The following is a 22652-nucleotide window of genomic DNA, read 5'->3' on the forward strand; positions in this document are numbered from 1 at the left end:
TTTAAAGGCAAATTGAGGGTTTGGTGTAAACTAGAAAGAGTGGAAGCGGGGTCCTTTTGGATGAGAAGCACGTCAGACGTCTTAGGACTTGAGAACAAATCGCCAGTGTATTCACCAGTGTTGGGGTCAATTCCAAATTTTTGTTCAGTCAATTCAGGAGGTGGATTGACATTGAACTTATTGAGTTGAAGATATCCACAGTAACAACAATGGACCATTTTTAATTGACATGAATTGAAACGGGAGTCGACCCCAAACGTGTTGTACCACTGTGGGATGAGTGAGGTAAATGCCATATTTTTTGTCTCATAGAATGCTCACCTTGCTTCCTCCTCTTTTTCTTTCACCCACCGCATGTGAAGGACATCACTCATTTATCAGAGGTTTCTTTCTGGGTTTATTTGTTGTCTGTAGGTGAAGTCTAAGACCAATCAGAACCAGGTGATTGAGGGATCCATGGACCTGCCCATCCTTCTGCACCTGGAGTACATGCTACACGCTACCAAGCTGCAGAGCAACGTAATGTTTACCTCTTCTCTGTTTCAAATCAATCAAATTGTATTGGTCACATACACGTATTTAAATGATGTTATTGTGGTTGTTGCGAAATGCTTGTGTTTCTAGCTCCAACAGTGCAGTAATATCTAATTTCACAACAATACACACAAATCCAAAGTAAAGGAATGGAATTAAGAATAATATAAATATTTGGACGAGCAATGTCGGAGCGGCATAAGATACAGTAGAATAGTATAGGATACAGTATATACATATGAGATGAGTAATGCTGTCAGAGTCGTGTGTATAGGTGGCAGGGAAGTCAGGCGCAGGAGAATCAAACTTAAGGTAATGGAGTTCTTTAATAACAATAAACAAAACATAACTCCAAAACTATAATAACAATAAAACAAAGTGGGTACCAGGACCCGTCGCGCACCAATACAACCAACACGAAACTGAACATCAAACAATCTCTGACAAAGACATGAGGGGAAACAGAGGGTTAAATACACAACAGGTAATGAGTGGGATTGAAACCAGGTGTGTAGGAAGACGAGACACAACCAATGGAAAATGGATCAATGATGGCTAGAAGACCGGTGACGTCGACCGCCGAGCACCGCCCGAACAAGGAGAGGCTTCGACTTCAGTAGAAGTCGTGACACATGCAAAATATGTAAACATTATTAAAGTGGCCAGTGATTTAAAGTCTGTGTATATAGGGCAGCAGCCTCTTAGGTGCTACTGATGGCTATTTAACAGTCTGATGGCCTTGAGATAGAAGCTGTTTTTCAGTCTCTCGGTCCCAGCTTTGATGCACCTGTACTGACTTCGCCTTCTGGATGATAGCGGGGTGAACAGGCAGTGGCTCAGCTGGTTGTTGTCCTTGATGATCCTTTTGGCCTTCCTGTGACATCGGATGCTGTAGGTGTCCTTGAAGACAGGTAGTTTGCACCCGGCGATGCGTTGGGCAGACCGCACCACCCTCTCTACCGCACCACCCTCACCACTTTTTTAATGTTATTTATTTCACCTTTAACCAGGTAGGCCAGTTGAGAACAAGTTCTCATTTATAACTGCGACCCGGCCAAGATAAAGCAAAGCAGTGCGACAAAAACAACAACACAGAATTACACATGGGATAGACAAACATACAGTCAATAACACAATAGAGAAATCTGTGTACAGTGTGTGCAAATGAAGTAAGGAGGTAAGGCAATAAATAGGCCATAGTGGTGAATTAATTACAATTTACCAATTAACACTGTAGTGATAGATGTGCAGATGAGGATGTGCAAGTAGAAATACTGATATTTACAGATGGGCTGTGTACAGCTGCAGCGATCGGTAAGCTGCTCTGACAGCTGATGCTTAAAGTTAATGAGGGAGATAGAAGTCTCCAACTTCAGTGATTTTTGCAATTCGTTCCAGTCAATGGCAGCAGAGAACTGGAAGGAAAGGCGACCAAAGGAGGTGTTAGCTTTGGGGATGACCAGTGAAATATACCTGCTGGAGCGCGTGCTACGGGTGGGTGTTGCTATGGTGACCAGTGAGCTGAGATAAGACGGAGCTTTACCTAGCAAAGACTTATAGATGACCTGGAGCCAGTGGGTTTGGCGACTATTATGTAGCGAGGACCAGCCAATGAGAGCATACAGGTCGCAGTGGTGGGTAGTATATGGGGCTTTGGTGACAAAACGGATGGCACTGTGATAGACTGCATCCAGTTTGCTGAGTAGAGTATTGGAAGCTATTTTGTAAATGACATTGCCGAAGTCAAGGATCGGTAGGATAGTCAGTTTTACGAGGGTATGTTTGGCAGCATGAGTGAAGAAGGCTTTGTTTTGCGAAATAGGAAGCCGATTCTAGATTTAATTTTGGATTGGAGATGCTTAATATGAGTCTGGAAGGAGAGTTTACAGTCTAGCCAGACACCTAGGTATTTATAGTTGTCCACATATTCTAAGTCAGAACCGTCCAGAGTAGTGATTCTATTCGGGCGGGCGGGTGCGGGCAGCGATCGGTTGAAGAGCATGCATTTAGTTTTACTAGCATTTAAGAGCAGTTGGAGGCCACGGAAGGAGTGTTGTATGACATTGAAGCTCGTTTGTAGGTTTGTTTAACACAGTGTCCAACGAAGGGCCAGATGTATACAGAATGGTGTCATCTGCGTAGAGGTGGATCAAATAATCACCCATAGCAAGAGTGACATCATACAGAGAAAAGAGTCGGCCCAAGTATTGAACCCTGTGGCACCCCCATAGAGACTGCCAGAGGTACGGACAACAGGCCCTCCGATTTGACACACTGAACTCTATCTGAGAAGTAGTTGGTGAACCAGGCGAGGCAGTCATTAAAGAAACCAAGGCTGTTGAGTCTGCCGATAAGAATACGGTGATTGACAGAGTCTAAATCCTTGGCCAGGTCGAGGAAGATGGTTGCACAGTACTGTCTTTTATCGATGGCGGTTATGATATCGTTTAGGACCTTGAGCGTGGCTGAGGTGCACCCATGACTAGCTCGGAAAACGGATTGAATAGCAGAGAAGGTACGGTGGGATTCGAAATGGTTGGTGATCTGTTTGTTAACTTGGCTTTTGAAGACTTTAGAAAGGCAGTGCAGGATGGATATAGGTCTGTAACAGTTTGGGTCTAGAGTGTCTCCCCCTTTGAAGAGGGGGATGACCGCGGCCGCTTTCCAATCTTTAGGAATCTTAGACGATACGAAAGAGAGGTTGAACAGACTAGTAATAGGGGTTGCAACAATGGCGGCGGATAATTTTAGGAAGTGAGGGTCCAGATTGTCTAGCCCAGTTGATTTGTAGGGATCCTGATCCTTTCAGAACATCAGCTGTCTGGATTTGGTTAAAGGAGAAGTGCTTTGGCCAGTTGCTGCGGGGGGTGCAGTGCTGTTGGCGGGGTTGGGGTAGCTAGATGGGAATCATGGCCAGCCGTAGAGAAATGCTTATTGAAATTCTCGATTCTCGTAGATTTCTCGGTGGTGACAGTGTTTCCTAGCCTCAGTGCAGTGGGCAGCTTGGAGGAGGTGCTCTTATTCTCCATGGACTTTACAGTGTCTCAAAACTTTTTGGAATTAGTGCTGCAGGATGCAAATTTCTGTTTGAAAAAGCTAGCCTTTGCTATCCTAACTGACTGTGTATATTGGTTCCTGACTTCCCTGAAAAGTTGCATATCTCGGGGACTATTCGTTGCTACTGCAGTACACCACAGGATGTTTTTGTGCTGGTCAAGGGCAGTCAAGTCTGGAGTGATCCAAGTGCTATATCTGTTCTTAGTTCTACATTTTTGGAAAAGGGCATGCTTATTTAAGATGGTGAGGAAAGCACTTTTAAAGAACAACCAGGCATCCTCTACTGACGGAATGAGGTCAATATCCTTCCAGAATACCCGGGCCAGGTCGATTAGAAAGGCCTGCTCCAGGAAGTGTTTTAGGGAGCGTTTTACAGTGATGAGGGGTGGTTGTTTGACCGTGGACCCATAACGGACGCAGGCAATGAGGCAGTGATCTCTGAGATCCTGGTTGAAAACAGCAGAGGTGTATTTAGAGGGAAAGTTGGTCAGGATGATATCTATGAGGGTGCTCATGTTTACGGATTTGGGGTTGTACCTGGTAGGTTCCTTGATAATTTGTGTGAGATTAACGGCATCTATCTTAGATTGTAGGACGGCTGGGGTGTTAAGCATATCCCAGTTTAGGTCACCTAACAGTACGAACTCTGACGATAGATGGGGGGCAATCAATTCACATATGGTGTCCAGTGCACAGCTGGGAGCTGAGGGGGGTCTATAACAAGCGGCAACAGTGAGAGACTTATTTCTGGAGAGATGGGCACATGTTTGGGCATAGACCTGGATAGCATGACAGAACTCTGCAGGCTATCTCTACGATAGATTGCAACTCCGCACCCTTTAGAAATTCTATCTTGACGGAAAATGTTGTAGTTGGGGATGGAAATGTCAGAGGTTTTGGTGGCCTTCAGACACAGCTAGGACATCAGGGTTGGCGGAGTGTGTTAAAGCAGTGAATAAAGCAAAGTTAGGGAGGAGGCTTCTGATGTTAACATGCATGATCCCAAGGCTTTTACGGTTACAGAAGTCAACAAATGAGAGCGCCTGGGGACACACAGGGCCTGGGTTAACCTCTACATTACCAGGGGAACAGAGGAGGAGTAGAATGAGGGTACGGCTAAAGGCTATAAGAACTGGTCGTCTAGTGCGTTGGGAACAGAGAATAAAAGGAGCAGATTTCGCGTGGTAGGATAGTGGTAGGATAGATTCAGGACATAATGTACAGGACATAATGTACAGACAAGGGTATGGTAGGGTGTGAGTACAGTGGAGGTAAACCTAGATATTGAGTGACGATGAGAGAGGTTGCATCTCTGGAGGCGCCAGTTAAGCTAGGTGAGGTCTCCGCATGTGTGGGGGATTGGACAAAGGAGCTATCTGAGGCATGTTGAGCGGGACTAGAGGCTCCGCAGTAAAATAAAACAATGAGAGCTACCCTAATCAACAGTATACAAGGCATATTGACATTAGAGAGAGGCATAAAGCAATCACAGGTGTTGATTGGGAGAGCTAAGACAACAATGGGTAAGACAACAACAGGTAAACAGCTAAGACAACAACAACGGGTAAATGGCGATGAATGGGCAGGCAGGCTCAGGGTCGGGTCAGGCAGAGGTCGGTAATCCGGAGGTGGGGCAAAGGTACAGGACGGTGGAGACAATCACAAAGACAGGTGAAACAGATCACAGTGTGACACCTGTGCTCTCTGTCTATTCAGGTAAAGTACAAGAAGAAGTACGAGCGGTGTAACGGACACTACTATATAGCACTGGACACAACAGAACAGCAAGAGAATGCGGTACTGCACAGCTAGGTCAGTATTGTAAAGGAATACTCCAGACACTGTGATCTATGCCCCCATGGAGTTTACGGTCAAAACATCTCAATAAACCACATGGGAGCCGTGCTTTCTTTGATTTCCAGTACCCGCTAAAAAACACTGGATGTTTTTTTAAAGATAATGATCCTATATGTCTCTGTTGGTATAAGCGTGGCTGTAGCAGCAAGGTTGTGGGTTCACCTCCCTGCAGAGATCACATACAGTACATTCGGAAAGTATTCAGACCCCTTGACTTTTTCCACATTTTGTTACGTTACAGCCTTATTCTAAAATTGATTACATTGATGGAAAAAAAATCTACACACAATTCCCCATAGTGACAGAGCAAAATCAGATTTTTAAAAATGTTTGCAAATGTATTCCCCCCAAAAATTCAGAAATATCTACATTTGCATAAGTATTCAGACTCCGTACATTCTTGAAGCACCTTTGGCAGCGATTACAGCCTTGAGTCGTCTTGGGTATGACGCTACAGGTTTGGCACACCTGTATTTTGGGAGTTTCTTCCATTCTTCTCTGCAGATCATCTCAAGCTCTGTCAGGTTGGATGGGGAGCATCGCTGCACAGCTATTTTCATGTCTTTCTTGATGTTAGATCGGATTCCAGGCTCTGGCTGGGCCACTCAAGGCCACTCCTGCATTGTCTTGGCTGTGTGCTTAGGGTCGTTGTTCTGTTGGAAGGTGAACCTTCGCCCCAGTCTGAGGTCCTGAGCGCTCTGTAGCAGGTTTTCATCAAGGATCGTGTTGTACTTTGCTCCTTTCATCTGAATACGTTTGAATACTTTCCGAATGCACAGTGTAGACGTAAAAAAAATGTATGCACTCACTGTACTGTAAGGTACATATATTATACAGTATATTATAACTCACATGTTGTCTATTGTCAATGTTTCTGTCTGGGTTGTGGTTAAATGGTGAAATACAAGGAGTATGAGAGGAACAAAGGCAAGTCCGAGATGGAGTTTGTGGACACAGTGTGTTAGTGTCCAAGGAGGCTCATAAAATACAAAGAAAATAAAAAACACTAAAATGTAACAATATGTCCAATATTTACAGAGATCTGTGCCTATGCTACTTCACAGTGCCATGGCAACTTCAACCCCCATGTTAGGTAGGCAGGGGTCATGGTTAGAGGTCAGGGTTATCTTTACAGTAAAGATGCAACATGCTGAAATCTGCCTGCGTATGTGTGTGCCTGCGTATGTGTGTGCCTGCGTATGTGTGTGCGTGCGTGTGTCACGTTCCTGACCTATTTTCTGTTAGTTTTTGTGTGTTAGTTGGTCAGGACGTGAGGTTGGGTGGGCATTCTATGTTTTCTGTTTCTGTGTTGGTTTTTGGGTTGCCTGGTATGGCTCTTAATTAGAGGCAGGTGTTTGCGTTCCTCTAATTAAGAGTCATATTTAGGTAGGGCATTCTCACTGTTTGTTTGTGGGTGATTGTCTCCTATGTCTGTATGTATGTTCGTACCACATGGGACTGTAGCGTTTGTTTGTTTCGTTTCGTTTCGATGTCGTCTGTTACCTGTACGTAAGTTACTGTCACGTTCCTGACCTATTTTCTGTTAGTTTTTGTGTGTTAGTTGGTCAGGACGTGAGGTTGGGTGGGCATTCTATGTTTTCTGTTTCTGTGTTGGTTTTTGGGTTGCCTGGTATGGCTCTTAATTAGAGGCAGGTGTTTGCGTTCCTCTAATTAAGAGTCATATTTAGGTAGGGCATTCTCACTGTTTGTTTGTGGGTGATTGTCTCCTATGTCTGTATGTATGTTCGTACCACATGGGACTGTAGCGTTTGTTTGTTTCGTTTCGTTTCGATGTCGTCCGTTTCCTGTACGTAAGTTTATGTTTAGTTATGTAAGTTTATGTTCAGGTTTCGTTCAACGTCGTTTTCTTGTTTTGTAGTTTGAAAGTGTTTTGTTTCGTTTCGTGTTGCCATCATCGTTGTTAAATAAAGATGGCTTATTTCCCAAAGCCTGCGTTTTGGTCTGAGGATCCTTCTCTCCTCACCTCATCCGAGGATGAGGAGAGCGACAGCCGTTACAGAATCACCCACCAACACGCTAAGACCAAGCGGCAAGGGAAAACGAAACGGAGTAAGGGACAGGAGAGAAAGGAGCAATGGACATGGGACGATGTTTTGGATGGAAAGGGTTGCTACACTTGGGAGGAGATCCTGGCTGGGAGGGATCGCCTCCCATGGGAACAGGTGGAGGCATTGAGGAGAGCAGAGGCTACCTGGGAGAGGAACCGGAGCTATGAGGGAACGCGTCTGGCACGGAAGCCGAAAAAGCCCGTAAGTAATTCCCAAAAAATTCTTGGGGGGGGGCTAGGAGATAGTGGGCCAAGGGCAGGTAGGAGACCTGCGCCCACTTCCCAGGCTTACCGTGGAGAGCGGGAGTACGGGCAGGCGCCGTGTTACGCAGTAGAGCGCACGGTGTCTCCTGTACGAGTGCATAGCCCAGTGCGGGTTATTCCACCTCCCCGCACTGGTAGGGCTAGATTGAGTATTGAGCCAGGTGTCATGAGGCCGGCTCAACGCGTCTGGTCTCCAGTGCGTCTCCTCGGGCCGGCATACATGGCACCTGCCTTACGCATGGTTTCCCCGGTTCGCCTACATAGCCCGGTGCGGGTTATTCCACCTCCCCGCACTGGTCGGGCAACCGGGAGTATTCAACCAGGTAAGGTTGGGCAAGCTCAATGCTCAAGAGTGCCAGTACGCCTCCACGGTCCGGTATTTCCGGCACCACCTCCCCGCCCCAGCCTAGTACCTACAGTGTCTACACTACGCACTAGGCTACCAGTGCGCATCCTGAGCCCTGTTCCTCCTCCACGCACTCTCCCTGTAGTGCGTGTATCTAGCCCGGTGCCTCCAGTTCCGGGCCCACGCACTAAGCTACCTGTGCGTCTCCAGAGCCCTGAACCCACTGTATCTTCTCCCCCTACTAATCCTGATGTGCTTGTCCTCAGCCCGGTGTCACCAGTGCCGGTACCACGCATCAGGGATAGAGTAGGCTTTGAGAATACAGTGTGCCCTGTCCCTGCTCCCCGCACTAGTAGGAAGGTGCTTGTCATTAGCACGGTGCCTCCAGTTCCGGCACCACGCACCAGGTCTACAGTGTACCGTATCCGGCCAGAGCCATCCGTCTCCCCAGCGCCATCTGAGCCATCCGTCTCCCCAGCGCCATCTGAGCCATCCGTCTCCCCAGCGCCATCTGAGCCATCCGTCTCCCCAGCGCCATCTGAGCCATCCGTCTCCCCAGCGCCGTCTGAGCCATCCGTCTGCCATGAGCCTGCAAAGCCGCCCGTCTGCCATGAGCCTACAGAGCCGTCAGCCAGACAGGAGCCGCTAGAGCCATCAGCCAGACAGGAGCCGCCAGAGCCGCCAACCAGACAGGATCTGCCAGAGCCGCCCAAACAGACAGGATCTGCCAGAGCCGCCAACCAGACAGGATCTGCCAGAGCCGCCAACCAGACAGGATCTGCCAGAGCCGCCAACCAGACAGGATCTGCCAGAGCCGCCAACCAGACAGGATCTGCCAGAGCCGCCAGCGAGCCATGAGCAGCCAGAGCCGTCAGAGCGCCATGAGCAGCCAGAGCCGTCAGAGCGCCATGAGCAGCCAGAGCCGTCAGAGCGCCATGAGCAGCCAGAGCCGTCAGAGAGCCATGAGCAGCCAGAGCCGTCAGAGAGCCATGAGCAGCCAGAGCCGTCAGAGAGCCATGAGCAGCCAGAGCCGTCAGAGAGCCATGAGCGTCGAGAGCCGTCAGAGAGCCATGAGCGTCGAGAGCCGTCAGCCTGCCATGAGCGTCGAGAGCCGTCAGCCTGCCATGAGCGTCGAGAGCCGTCAGCCTGCCATGAGCGTCGAGAGCCGTCAGCCTGCCATGAGCGTCGAGAGCCGTCAGCCTGCCATGAGCGTCGAGAGCCGTCAGCCTGCCATGAGCGTCGAGAGCCGTCAGCCTGCCATGAGCGTCGAGAGCCGTCAGCCAGCCATGAGCGTCGAGAGTCGTCAGTCAGCCATGAGCTGCCTTTCAGCCTGAAAAGGCTAGATACCCAGAACTGCCCATCAGTCCAGAGCTGTCTCTCTGTCCGGAGCTGCCTTTCAGTCCGGAGTTGCCCCTCTATCCTGATCTCCCTCTCTATCTTTATCTACTTCTATATTCTTATCTATCCCTCTGTCTTGATTTATCTCTCTGTCCCGGTGTTGTCCTTATTAGATATGTTGTTAAGGGGATTTTGTGGGGGTCAAAAGAGGGTGGACATTCTTGGAGGGAGGAAGCTAGGATGGATTATGGTGGGGTGGGAACCGCGCCCGGAGCCTGAGCCACCACCGTGGTTAGATGCCCACCCAGACCCTCCCCTAGACTTTGTGCTGGTGCGTCCGGAGTTCGCACCTTGTGGGGGGGGTACTGTCACGTTCCTGACCTATTTTCTGTTAGTTTTTGTGTGTTAGTTGGTCAGGACGTGAGGTTGGGTGGGCATTCTATGTTTTCTGTTTCTGTGTTGGTTTTTGGGTTGCCTGGTATGGCTCTTAATTAGAGGCAGGTGTTTGCGTTCCTCTAATTAAGAGTCATATTTAGGTAGGGCATTCTCACTGTTTGTTTGTGGGTGATTGTCTCCTATGTCTGTATGTATGTTCGTACCACATGGGACTGTAGCGTTTGTTTGTTTCGTTTCGTTTCGATGTCGTCCGTTTCCTGTACGTAAGTTTATGTTTAGTTATGTAAGTTTATGTTCAGGTTTCGTTCAACGTCGTTTTCTTGTTTTGTAGTTTGAAAGTGTTTTGTTTCGTTTCGTGTTGCCATCATCGTTGTTAAATAAAGATGGCTTATTTCCCAAAGCCTGCGTTTTGGTCTGAGGATCCTTCTCTCCTCACCTCATCCGAGGATGAGGAGAGCGACAGCCGTTACAGAGTGTGTGCATATCTGCGTATCTGTGCTTGTATGTCTGTTTGTCTGTGGTTGGTAATGGTAATGACAGAAGAGTGATGGCGGGGCCTCCTCCTTCCCTCTGACCTCAGAGAGAGTACAGGAAGGAGTATGATGACCACATCCGGGGCAAGGCCTTAGTGGACATTGACCTGACCCATTGACCTGACCTGACATTGACCCCAACTGACTGCCCGCCACGCCAGCAACGTGAGATCTGTGCTAACGTAGCCCTAGGGGCACACATAGTGCCAACATAGCCCTTCATGAGGTTTTAAAGGAATCTACGTTTTTCAGATGTTTCTATACATTTACATTACATTTTAGTCATTTAGCAGATGCTCTTATCCAGAGCGACTTACAGTAGAGTGCATACACATTTTTTATTACATTTTTACATACTGAGACAAGGATATCCCTACCGGCCAAGAGCAGACGCTCTTATCCAGAGCGACTTACAGTAGAGTGCATACATTTTATAACATTTTTTTTTTTACATACTGAGACAAGGATATCCCTACCGGCCAAACCCTCCCTACCGGCCAAACCCTCCCTACCCCCGACGACGCTATGCCAATTGTGCGTCGCGCCACGGATCTCCCGGTTGCGGCCGGCTGCGACAGAGCCTGGGCGCGAACCCAGCCCAGCCTGGGCGCGAACCCAGAGACTCTGGTGGCGCAGCTAGCACTGCGATGCAGTGCCCTAGACCACTGCGCCACCCGGGAGACAATACATCAAATGTGGTCTTAAGTCTATGGTCTGAGTCCATATTGCCATCTGATTTGCACCATCTACACATCCATTCATTTAGAAAAGAAAAACATAGACTTGATTGGGAATGTCCATTCTAGTAATGATATTTCTATGTTTGCTGCCTACAGATGGAGTACAGGAGGGATGGACTGGAGGTGAAGGGGAGGGGGCTCTCAGGTCTGTGATTGGAGGACACACCAGGCCTCATACGGGCTAAATACGCCACATCCTCAATGAGGTAGTCTCCTTCTATAGTCTTTCTCAACAACAGCAGCTTTTTGATCCCTTGAAATTTAAACACACACACACACACACACACGCGCACACACATTTGTGATGCACAATATCGCTCCATCATTGCATTATGTGAGAATTAAGCATTGTTGAATCTGTCCCTCTAGAAAGAGTACCGCAAGGACCTGGAGAATGACATCATGGGTAAAGGCATGGAGATCAGTGGTGACGTGCTGGAGAGGCAGAGGGCCAAGAAGGCCACTGAGTTAACCAGCCAGGTAGGGCCCAACCCATACCACTAGTTAACCAGCCAGGTAGGGCCCAACCCATACCACTAGTTAACCAGCCAGGTAGAACCCAACCCATACCGCTAGTTAACCAGCCAGGTAGGACCAAACCCATACCGCTAGTTAACCAGCCAGGTAGGGACCAACCCATACCGCTAGTTAACCAGCCAGGTAGGAACAAACCCATAGCGCTAGTTAACCAGCCAGGTAGGCCCCAATCCATACCGCTAGTTAACCAGCCAGGTAGGAACAAACCCATACCGCTAGTTAACCAGCCAGGTAGGCCCCAATCCATACCGCTAGTTAACCAGCTAGGTAGGGCCCAACCCATACCGCTAGTTAACCAGCCAGGTAGGAACAAACCCATACCGCTAGTTAACCAGCCAGGTAGGCCCCAATCCATACCGCTAGTTAACCAGCTAGGTAGGGCCCAACCCATACCACTAGTTAACCAGCCAGGCAGGTTTCAACCGATACCAGGTAGGCCCAGCTCCCTTTCTCTCCCTTGCCCCAATAACTTGGTTCTGCACAGAGGACTGCACAGGTAAAAGCACTATAGTGGAAGCTCCACTTAGTCTTACTAGAGGCTAGGTAGAGCCATCATCATATTGCTTACTATTCAAAACCTTTAGTAAATGTAGACAGGAGACACCAAAGGGGTAGAGGCTGAAATGGAACCAGACACATTTGTCACATTTTAAGTTCTCAGTACTTTAAATGTGACACACCGCTAAAGAATCACATCTGTTTTGTGAGAAAAACAAAATCATCTGAGAACACCCACTCTGTTTTACACTAATACTAATCAGCCCAGAGTCATTATAATCAGGCAAAATAACAGGCAGCAGATGGGCTGTCAGGACCCGTTCAGCCTCAGGGCTCCATTACACAACAGCAACACTCACAGACTACGTATGGCCCTCCCTCATCACTTATAGATGGGCCCAAGCTTCGCTTGTCTGCATCTCTCTCTCATGAAACCGCCTCATTAAACATTCATTTTAGAGACTATAACGTGCCTGTCTATGTTCTGTCGATGCCTTCATTTGAGACCTTGGTCAAGTTCATTAGGGCACACAGTAACATGCAGTTTTTGTTCATTTTGTACAAGCTACACATTCTATTAGTTCTCTGAGATACATTGAAATAGAAATGGTCAAGATGTCACACAGGGGAGGGGAGGGGACATTGAGAGGAAACTTCTTCAAAGGGAATCTTTTTGGGTCCACAGGCTGAACACACTGTCTCCTCTTGGCCTTAACAAGGAGTTTGACTTGAAACCATTTTTATAGTTTCAAAATGTCCAAATTATTGTTTTTTTTATCCTAATTAAATATGGCATGTGTATGTATATACAGTTGAAGTCGGACGTTTACATACACTTAGGTTGGAGTCATTTAAACTCGTTTTTCAACCACTCCACAAATTTCTTGTCAACAAACTATAGTTTTGGCAAGTCGGTTACGACATCTACTTTGTGCATGACACAAGTAATTTTTCCAACAATTGTTTACAGACAGATTATTTCACTTATTATTCACTGTATCACAATTCCAGTGGGTCAGAAGTTTACTTACACTAAGTTGACTGTGCTTTTAAACAGCTTGGGAAATGATGTCATGGCTTTAGAAGCTTCTGATAGGCTAATTTACATCATTTGTGTCAATTGGATGTGTACATGTGGATGTATTTCAATGCCTACCTTCAAACTCAGTGCCTCCGCTTGACATCATGGGAAAATCAAAAGAAATCAGCCAAGACCTCAGAAAAAAAATTGTAGACCTCCACAAGTCTGGTTCATCCTTGGGAGCAATTTCCAAACGCCTGAAGGTACCACGTTCATCTGCACAAACAATAGTACGCAAGTATAAACACCATGGGACCACGCAGCCGTCATACCGCTCAGGAAGGAGACGCGTTCTGTCTCCTAGAGATGAACGTACTTTGGTGCGAAAAGTGCAAATCAATCCCAGAACAACAGCAAAGGACCTTGTGAAGATGCTGGAGGAAACGGGTACAAAAGTATCTACAGTGGGGAGAACAAGTATTTGATACACTGCCGATTTTGCAGGTATTCCTACTTACAAAGCATGCAATAAAATGCAAATGAATTACTTAAAAATCATACAATGTGATTTTCTGGATTTTTATTTTAGATTCCGTCTCTCACAGTTGAAGTGTACCTATGATAAAAATTACAGACCTCTACATGCTTTGTAAGTAGGAAAACCTGCAAAATCGGCAGTGTGTCAAATACTTGTTCTCCACACTGTATATCCACAGTAAAAAGAGTCCTATATCGACATAACCTGAAAGGCCGCTCAGCAAGGAAGAAGCCACTGCTCCAAACCGCCATAAAAAAGCCAGACTATGGTTTGTAGCTGCACATGGGGACAAAGATCGTACTTTTTGGAGAAATGTCCTCTGGTTTGATGAAACAAAAATAGAACTGTTTGGCCATAATGACCATTGTTATGTTTGAAGGAAAAAGGGGGAGGCTTGCAAGCCGAAGAACGCCATCCCAACCGTGATGCACGGGTGTGGCAGCATCATGTTGTGGGGGTGCTTTGCTGCAGGAGGGACTGGTGCACTTCACAAAATAGATGGCATCACGAGGAAAGAAAATTGTGTGGATATATTGAAGCAACATCTCAAGACATCAGTCAGGAAGTTAAAGCTTGGTTGCAAATGGCTCTTCCAAATGGACAATGACCCCAAGCATACTTCCAAAGTTGTGGCAAAATGGCTTAAGGACAACAAAGTCAAGGTATTGGTGTGGCCATCACAAAGCCCTGACCTCAATCCTATAGAAAATTTGTGGGAGGAACTGAAAAAGCGTGTGCGAGCAAGGAGGCCTACACAGCTGACTCAGTTACACCAGCTCTGTCAGGAGGAATGGGCCAAAATTCACCCAACTTATTGTGGAAGGCTACCCGAAACGTTTGACCCAAGTTAAACAATTTAAAGGCAATGCTACCAAATACTAATTGAGTGTATGTAAACTTCTGACCCACTGGGAATGTGATGACAGAAATAAAAGCTGAAATAAATCATTCTCTCTACTATTATTCTGACATTTCACATTTTTAAAATAAAGTGGTGATCCTAACTGACCTAAGACAGGGAATTTTTACTAGGATTAAATGTCTGGAATTGTGAAACTGAGTTTAAATGTATTTGGCTAAGGTGTATGTAAACTTCCCCGACTTCAACTGTATATTACTGTAAATATTGATCACATTCCTTGTGTATGATCATATATTTTGATACATTGAATGTTAATATTGTGAACCTATGTTATATATTTTTTACCTCCTGTTTCAGGAAGTGATGTCACTGAGTACTGCCCCTATATATAGGACCTTCCACCCCCACCTGGGATATGGATGCCTGATGAAAACCTAGGGGTCGAAACGTTGTTGTAAATAAATATCACCTGGGAGCATGAGCAACAGTGTGCAGAGTTTTCCTTTCTGTTTTCCATGAGTTTGCCTACAACTCCAACACCTGCGGAAAGTACCAGGATGTGAGTATGTTCTTCAGCTTTGGCACACAGTAGCAAAACGTTTTGCAACAGGGAACAAAAACAAGTATTTCTGTCATGATCCTTTTGATGTCCTGTTGTTGCCAAGCTGACCTGAGTCTGTCAGTGTACGTGTTAGTCTGTGTTTAACTGTTCCAGGCCTCCTGCAAGCAGACAGCCCTGCTGAGGGAGAACTCATATTGAACAGTGTCTGAGACACATCAGAACTACTGCACGCCGCCTACCTGAAAGATGTCTACAGTCAGGTAGGGATAACTCTCAGTACAGCATCCCACCACGCATAGCACTTTATTTTACACCACAGAATGGGATATGTGCTTGGATGGTGTGTCAATCTCCCTCAACTTTATGCAGAAGAAGTACAAGGATGAGAAGCCGAAGGGTTCATATGGGTTTGACACCCCTGAGATTGAGAGAGTGAAGAACAACCAGAGAAACATCAGCTCAGTGAGGGACACAGTACACACACTTTTATGCAGTATTATCTGTCAACATAGTTACCCTTTTGCTCCAAACCTCCAGTGTCAGTACACTTGGGACTCAAAGCTGCTGAAAAGCCTGATGTCTTCTGTCACCGACACTCCGGAAATCATCTTCGCAAAGGGAGAACAAAGAAAATCAGTGACGTAAGATGTGATCCTTTGTTCTACACAACCATGTACCTACCGTACATGTAGTCGTTGGGCTGGATGAACTCCAGTATGTTGCTGTGAGGGTATTGTTCAGCCTCTAGCAGAAAAGGCCGAACCTAAATCTATTAATGTACTTCACTTTCTTATCGTAACAAGGTCTTCAACTATCAACAAGATGATGAGGATGAGTGATGGTGTCATTTGTACAATGAGCATGTAAACAGGGCCACTGTAAGATTGTGTTGACGGCTCTGTTCCATGTCCAGGTGAAATACAGAGACGGGGTCGGGAGCGGGACAGTAGTCATGGAAACTGTTGACATGGAGAGGGTCCGCAGAAACCAGGAGAACATCAGCTTGGTGAGAGGTTAAACCTTGTCTGACCTTTGACCTCACAGGAAGAGCTTGTTTTGAAAACAGGCCTCTTTGTTGTGTCTGCCTGTCCCTTTTCATCTGGGTTTGTTTGGATTTTCTACAGCTTCAATGGTGCTAACTAAAAATCACAAACCGCAGACACACTGAACAACCATTCAGTCAAATCCTGGGTTGTTACTTATACAATTCAACATTTTAATTCACTCCATTCCATGTAAACTCCTCAAAGATACAAGCCCACAATGATTTTTGTACACTAATTTGGTCTGAAACTGTCCTGTCCTGCCTGACACAGACAGCCTTTCACACTGGCCCTGGTCCAGTCTAAGTCATTACAGCCATTAGTGGACCCTCCTGAACAATCCCCCATTGAGGGAGTGGAGCAGACTGAAGGGACACGGGGGCCCAGCCTGGCAGCCCAGGCAGGATCTCTGGCGCCATGGTGACTGAACAGGGACACTGTTTCCACCCAGATGCCAATCACTAATGATACCCAGCAAGCTACATTTCGAATGGGACGTCATAATGATGTCAATTTCTGGTTGCAAACTGGTTTTCTGGTTGCAGAGATGGATAAACTCTGAGTTGTGAATGTTGTGTGAATATCGTGTGTCCACAGGTGAAGTATAAAAAGCAGCTGCAGGCCACCAGTGTGGGAGTCACCCCAGAGTTGGAGCGAGTCCGTCAGAACCAGGAGAACATCAGCTCAGCAAGTCACATAGGCTGCATCTGAAATGGCAACCTACAGTATATGTGAGCTCTGACCAAAAGTAGTACACTATGTAGTGGAAATGGCCTAGGTGGGAGTGTGCTAGTCAGTATGACCACCAATTACTTTTAAGCTATTTTAGAATATTGAGATGCAACCCGACCTACTTTTGTGCGTTGCAGGTGAAGTACCAGCGCGGGATGAAGGAGATGAAGGGGCAGTCCTGCGGCGAGTTGGACACGCCCGGACTGAGTAGTGTCAGGGAGTCCCAGAACGACATCTAACACGACTGAAGCGCACCGCATGTGGGACTGCTGCACTTTTAACCCACACAGCTAAAGAGTTAACAAGGAAACAGCCATGCTGTTTTGAGGGAGCCATAATGAATGTACTGTATTGTGTCTGTGAGCGTGTCTGTGAGCGTGTCTGTGTGTGTGTTACTAATAAAGTGATTTTTACATGGTTTCTTGTGATTAATTTTTTTGCATGCTGACCAAAATACACCCTTTGCTCTCTGACCAACATGCACAAAGGTTGTGTGTGTGAGAATCCGTGTGTGTGTGCTTGACAGCCGATTTACCTGGTGTAACACGATTTCACAAATGTGTAAATGTACATCAATAATGTTCCTCTCATTAAGCTGCCACACACAACTCTGAGTTGTTATCGCGATGCTGAAAGTGTACCACCCATATTTGCTTGGGCAGGCAAAGTACCACGAGGACTTTGAGCGGACGAGGGGCCGAGGCTGCACCCCAGTGATGGAGGACCAAAACATGGAGAGAATGCACCACCGGAACAACCTGATGATGAGCGAAGCAGCCTACAAGGGAGTACACCCACAGGTGGTAGAGATGGACAGGAGACCTGGAGGCATCATCGTAGGTGAGTGGCACACAAAATGGCGGGCACCACCCATCCTCAAAAAGGATTTGACCTTAAAGTACAGGAAATGTGATAATCATTCATCTCATCTTTGAAGAATTTGTGATGTCCTTCAAACAAAGTTACAATGAAATTGCTGTCTAGTGTCTATCAATTATGGGTTGTTTAGTGTCAGTCAGGATACAAGCCACAGGAGGTTGGTGGTACCTTAATTGGGGAGGACGAGCTCGTGGTAATGGCTGGAGCAGAATTAATGGAATGGTATTTTTATGCTGATGCCCAGTTAATTCAAATGGACACTTTACAATAACTATTTACCAAAGATTGTATTTGATATAAAATGGAAATGTAGTTACATTTGTGGAAACAGAAAATATCCATTGTGACAGGTTTATCACTGCAGGCAGAAGTTCCAAGTTGGACTCTACTCACCTGGCCCGAAACTGTATGTGTTTTCCGTATGTAATCTACATGACTTCAGCTGTGTATTTCTGTTTTCCTTTCCTTTGTATTCCTGTTTTCCCTGCTGTCTTTTCTCTCTAAATGACATTTCCCCTGTCAAAGACCTTGAGGATCAGTGGACGGACCCAGGCTCCATCTTTGACTTTGACCTTGTGCAGGATAACGTTGAGTTTAAAAGTTTTCAGAGACTGTCTGGTGCTACAAACTTTACGGGATGTTTTCATCTCCCCTCACACCTTATCTAGACAACTGTATGTCACCCTCCTACTAGACCTTTATTTCTCTACCTGAGTGCGCCACTCATCTCTTCTACGTTCAGTTGAATTTCATCCTCATGTTCTCTTTGTTCTTTCCATTGCCTCTCTCATTTTCCTGACTTTTATTTTTCCTGACTTATTTTTCCTACTGTCTCTTTCGCCCTCTTGTGGCAGCGCCCGGCAGCAATCTCAGCAGTCGGTGCTCTCGCAGGCCCAGTCAGTTAGCTCGCTGGTCTCTGCCTCTGACCTGTGGGACAAAAGCCTGCCTGTTTGCAGCAGCAGCTCCTCACTGCAGTCCCAGGATGGAGGTAGTAAGCTCTGTCAGAAAAATAAAAACACACGGCGGAAGAAGACATAATGTATTAATTCATTCATTCATCCATCACTATCAGTACCTTACTCTCTCCCCGTCTCTCTACCACCTGACCTCTCCCCCGTCTCTCTACCACCTGACCAACAGCCCACTAATATGTTGTATACAGAAGTCCCTAACCCAATATTTGAAAGACTCCAAGGGTTTTGGAGATGGTTGTGGTGTTTAACTGTTTAAACCCTAACTCTCTCTGTTCTCTTCTCTACCCACATAAATACCTAAGTCAGTGACCTTTTGATTCATGTCCAGGTCAACTGGGGATGGCATGGTTCCATTCTGATGTTCTATCTATCACCTAATATGCACAGTGAGGAGATGGTATTTCTGCTCAAAAACAGTTTGAGCACTAAATGAAAGGTCTCAAACGTTTGTCATGAATGTCTTTGTATCTTCCTGTCTGTCTTTGACTACCAGCTCCTGTGCTACCTGGGGCGTACCATCAGAGTGCCCAGCCGCAACAGCCGGGGTACGGCTACATGCACCAGACCAGCATGTCGTCTGTGAGGTCTCAGCAGTCCCCCCCATCTGTCACCATGGTGAGTTCCAACGCAAGCAGTCTATTCTTCTACAGTAGGCTTTGTTAATTCATACAGGATCGTATTTGTATGCCATGGCCAATTTTAATTAGGAAACTATCCAAAATGTCACTCATATTTGTTTACAATTGTTTTCGGGAATTCACACAATCAATGACTTGTGTGCCCTGATATTTATGTTGTACAACTAACGTTGTAGACACAAACACACGATTAACATTGTTGCCATACCTCCCATTCAGAGAGTTTACCGGGCGCTCTACGACTACGCAGCGCAGGACCACGACGAGGTGTCCTTCCGCGACGGGGATGTCATCGTCAACGCTCAGCCCATCGATGAGGGCTGGATGTACGGCACCGTTCAGAGGACCGGCAAATCAGGCATGCTCCCTGCCAACTACGTGGAGTGCTTCAACTAAGGGCCGCATCTCAATAGTTTTTAAGTGATTTCCTTTCCTCTCCCCTTGTCTCCTCTCCTCCATCAGCACTGATGTGAAAACAAAAGATTGGATAGGCGGAAGGGATAAGGTGGACTGGATGCCTACTGGGAAATTGACTTCCACCAGTTCTTTTAATTTAATTTCAGTACAGTTGAAGGAGAGGAGATGAGGAAAGGAGGCCATTCTAGATTATTGAAATGCACCCAAGGGGCTAGCCTTACCATGGTTTGGTGGAGTCCTCTCCCCAAGTTTCTGTTTGAAGCCTGGTCCTGGAGGGCTACTGTACATGAGCAGAGATAAAGGAACTGGGTGATGTTGTTCAGTTTGCTCTGTCTAGACTACAGACCCAAACTATCATAGCTACTGTACATTACCCGCTGAAAATGGTCATGGAAAAATGTATCATGTAATAATACGTTTTACTTTTGGTTTAATTTAAAGCATTGGTGGCTTGTCCCACGTGAACAGTTAATGAAAAAAAATATATATAATTCAATCAGAGAATTGTAACCCTCAAATAGACAACATAAAGCAGACAAAAAATGACCTATTCAATGGAATACATTTACCACTTTCTGGGAGTCGAAAACATCATGATTCGTTGTGTTGACTTCATGATTCCAAACGTGCATTCTTGCAGCACAAGAACAATAATGTTTTCGACTTATCCTGGAAAAGCAGTTAGTGGGTTTGCTTGAATAGCGCCCAACCCAGTCCTCCAGCACCGGAATAGGGAGGGACCCGCTTTCTTCTTGTACTCCTTTGTATTTCAATTATTATATTTTGCATTTGGACATCAATACTAACCTTGTTTCATGTACAAATTAGGGGAGAGGGAGTGAAGGAGAAATGAACTTTTCAGGACAATCCTGAGCGATTGCCAGACAGTCAGCTGTTTAGCTTATGTTATATCATTAACACGCTGCTTCATTCTGTTTCGGTCTGATGACATAAAGGTTTAAACCAGCTCCACAAGTAAATATAGTTGATACAAACTATAATCGAGTCATACCATCTCACTTCTTGCTTTGAGTTCAGTGGAGTGTCAAATAGCAGTTTAGCCTCACACAGGCTTTAATTAGATTATGTCCTCTTAGCGCTAACTAGCAACATGGTTGTCATAAATTGCCATGTAAACAGTGTCAAGTCAGAATGGTATATGAAGTTGGATTGTAAATCTTAAGATTTCTAAACTATTGTGAACACTTTTGATTCATAAGCGCCTATAAAAAAAACACTAATGACAGTACACTCTTGGAAAAAAGGTCTCCAAAAGGGTTCTTCGGCTTTCCCAATAGGAGAACCCTTTTTGGTTCCAGGTAGAACCCTTTTTGGTTTCAGGCAGAACTCTTTTGGGTTCTGTGTAGAACCCTCTGTGGAAAGGGTTCTACCTGGAACCAAAAATGGTTCTTCAAAGGGTTCTCCTATGGGGACAGCCAAAGAACCCTTATTGGTTCTAGATAGCACATTTTCTTCTAAGAGTATACATGTATTTGTGCATGTTATAAATGGTTTATAATATCTTAAGGCATGCAAAATCCATGCACACTATTGTGACCATTCAAGGACTTCATTTCTTTGGTACATGGTAGCTGGGGATTCTCTCTTTACTGTGGTTCTGTACATTACATTTTATTACTGAAAGTGGTAACAAATGAAAATGTTGTGAAATTCTAATATTTATTGGCCTTTAAGAGACAATAACGGAACAGCAAGAAACATCAAGCTTGGTGTGTTGCTGATACAATTTATAAAGCCTTTTTTGTCCAAAGGTTTTTGCTTCTAGTAGTTCCGTTTTTTTTTAAATGTCTCTTTAAAAAATGTTTACTCAGTTTGTACGCCAACACCGAGTTTTATTGAGGTGTCACTTTTTCCTCAGTTAACCATTTGTTAAATTTTTTGGGGGTCATTAATTGCAGTGTGTCACGAGAAAAATTAAAACGCTTTGTCGACAATGATTTTGTAATTGGTTCATTTAAACACCTTTGACAAGCTACAGAAGATTATACATGGTCAGTGTATTACATTTAACAATACCACCATTTGTTTAAGGTTATTGTGTATAAATGTTGGTTGTAGCATGACTTATTATATATCTAGTATATTGACAGCTAAGTGCAAAGATCACAGCAGGCACTGATGATGCATCATAATTGACGCATCACAATGACATCCAGCAACATTGCATCATAATTTCTAGGCCATACGTTTATGTACATGGGAGCAACAGGTAGGAAATGCATTACTACTGTAGAAAATAGAGATGACAGTTATGATGATATCATGTCAATGATAGGCCAAGTTGTAAGGATTTATTATCCAAAAAATTCACAACCTGAATTCATTACTTGTTTAGATTATTAAATAGTGCATGTTTATTTTCCATAAATATAGCACAACTCACCTGCCCCATTTGATCATCTCAGCAATAATTTCAATATTGACCTAATGTTTCAATCAATTTTGGTTTTAAAAAATCCATACAAATTTTACATGAAAATATCCAGAACGAATCATGTCTTATGTATCAGGTAATTCTGGGTGGACTCTCATCAGGTCTAAAAGGACAGTGAGTGAGGGACTCAGTGTGTAATTGGACTAACACGTAAAAGACCCTGATACACTTGTAATTGAACAGTATAACGGAATGGACCTAGACCAAACCGATCCTGTGGACTACCTAGGCCAGCACCTATCATCGGCACCTCCAAATGAACCAATCACAGACTCACAATGTGTCCACTGGGGACGGAACATTCCAATAAATGGGAATCACGCTGTTACTACTCAAACACAACCTGAGATGGCTTCATCCTCA

At 45.5% G+C, this 22652-nt stretch overlaps 2 protein-coding genes across 13 annotated transcripts in view; both read left to right on the forward strand.

Annotated features, from left to right (window-relative positions):
* Positions 1-17346, forward strand: part of LOC139583395 (nebulette-like) — a 49143-nt gene extending 31797 nt beyond the window's left edge. For 4 of the 11 annotated variants that reach the window (XR_011676543.1, XR_011676546.1, XR_011676547.1 and 1 more), the window contains 9 exons: positions 415-519; positions 5308-5403; positions 11230-11339; positions 11503-11613; positions 14947-15148; positions 15305-15792; positions 16065-16157; positions 16792-16925; positions 17064-17346. Coding sequence is in view for 2 of the 11 variants with exons in the window: in XM_071414434.1 (XP_071270535.1) it covers position 15613; positions 15689-15792; positions 16065-16157; positions 16792-16905 (312 nt within the window). In the remaining 9 variants the exon portion in view is untranslated. The remainder of the gene's footprint in view (positions 1-414; positions 520-5307; positions 5404-11229; positions 11340-11502; positions 11614-14946; positions 15149-15304; positions 15793-16064; positions 16158-16791; positions 16926-17063) is intronic. The other 7 variants (XM_071414434.1, XR_011676549.1, XM_071414433.1 and 4 more) reach the window with 7 other exon arrangements.
* LOC139583394 (LIM zinc-binding domain-containing Nebulette-like) overlaps positions 1-21789 on the forward strand; it is an 89568-nt gene extending 67779 nt beyond the window's left edge. The window contains exons 5-8 of one of the 2 annotated variants that reach the window (XM_071414431.1): positions 17589-17766; positions 18331-18423; positions 19273-19394; positions 19637-21789. In XM_071414431.1, the coding sequence (XP_071270532.1) occupies positions 17589-17766; positions 18331-18423; positions 19273-19394; positions 19637-19813 (570 nt within the window). In that variant the 3' untranslated portion in view covers positions 19814-21789. The remainder of the gene's footprint in view (positions 1-17588; positions 17767-18330; positions 18424-19272; positions 19395-19636) is intronic. The other variant, XM_071414430.1, reaches the window with a different exon arrangement.
* The last annotated feature ends 863 nt before the right edge of the window (positions 21790-22652 follow it).

The sequence above is a fragment of the Salvelinus alpinus genome, chromosome 8, assembly GCF_045679555.1.
Source record: "Salvelinus alpinus chromosome 8, SLU_Salpinus.1, whole genome shotgun sequence".
Taxonomy (NCBI): domain Eukaryota; kingdom Metazoa; phylum Chordata; class Actinopteri; order Salmoniformes; family Salmonidae; genus Salvelinus; species Salvelinus alpinus.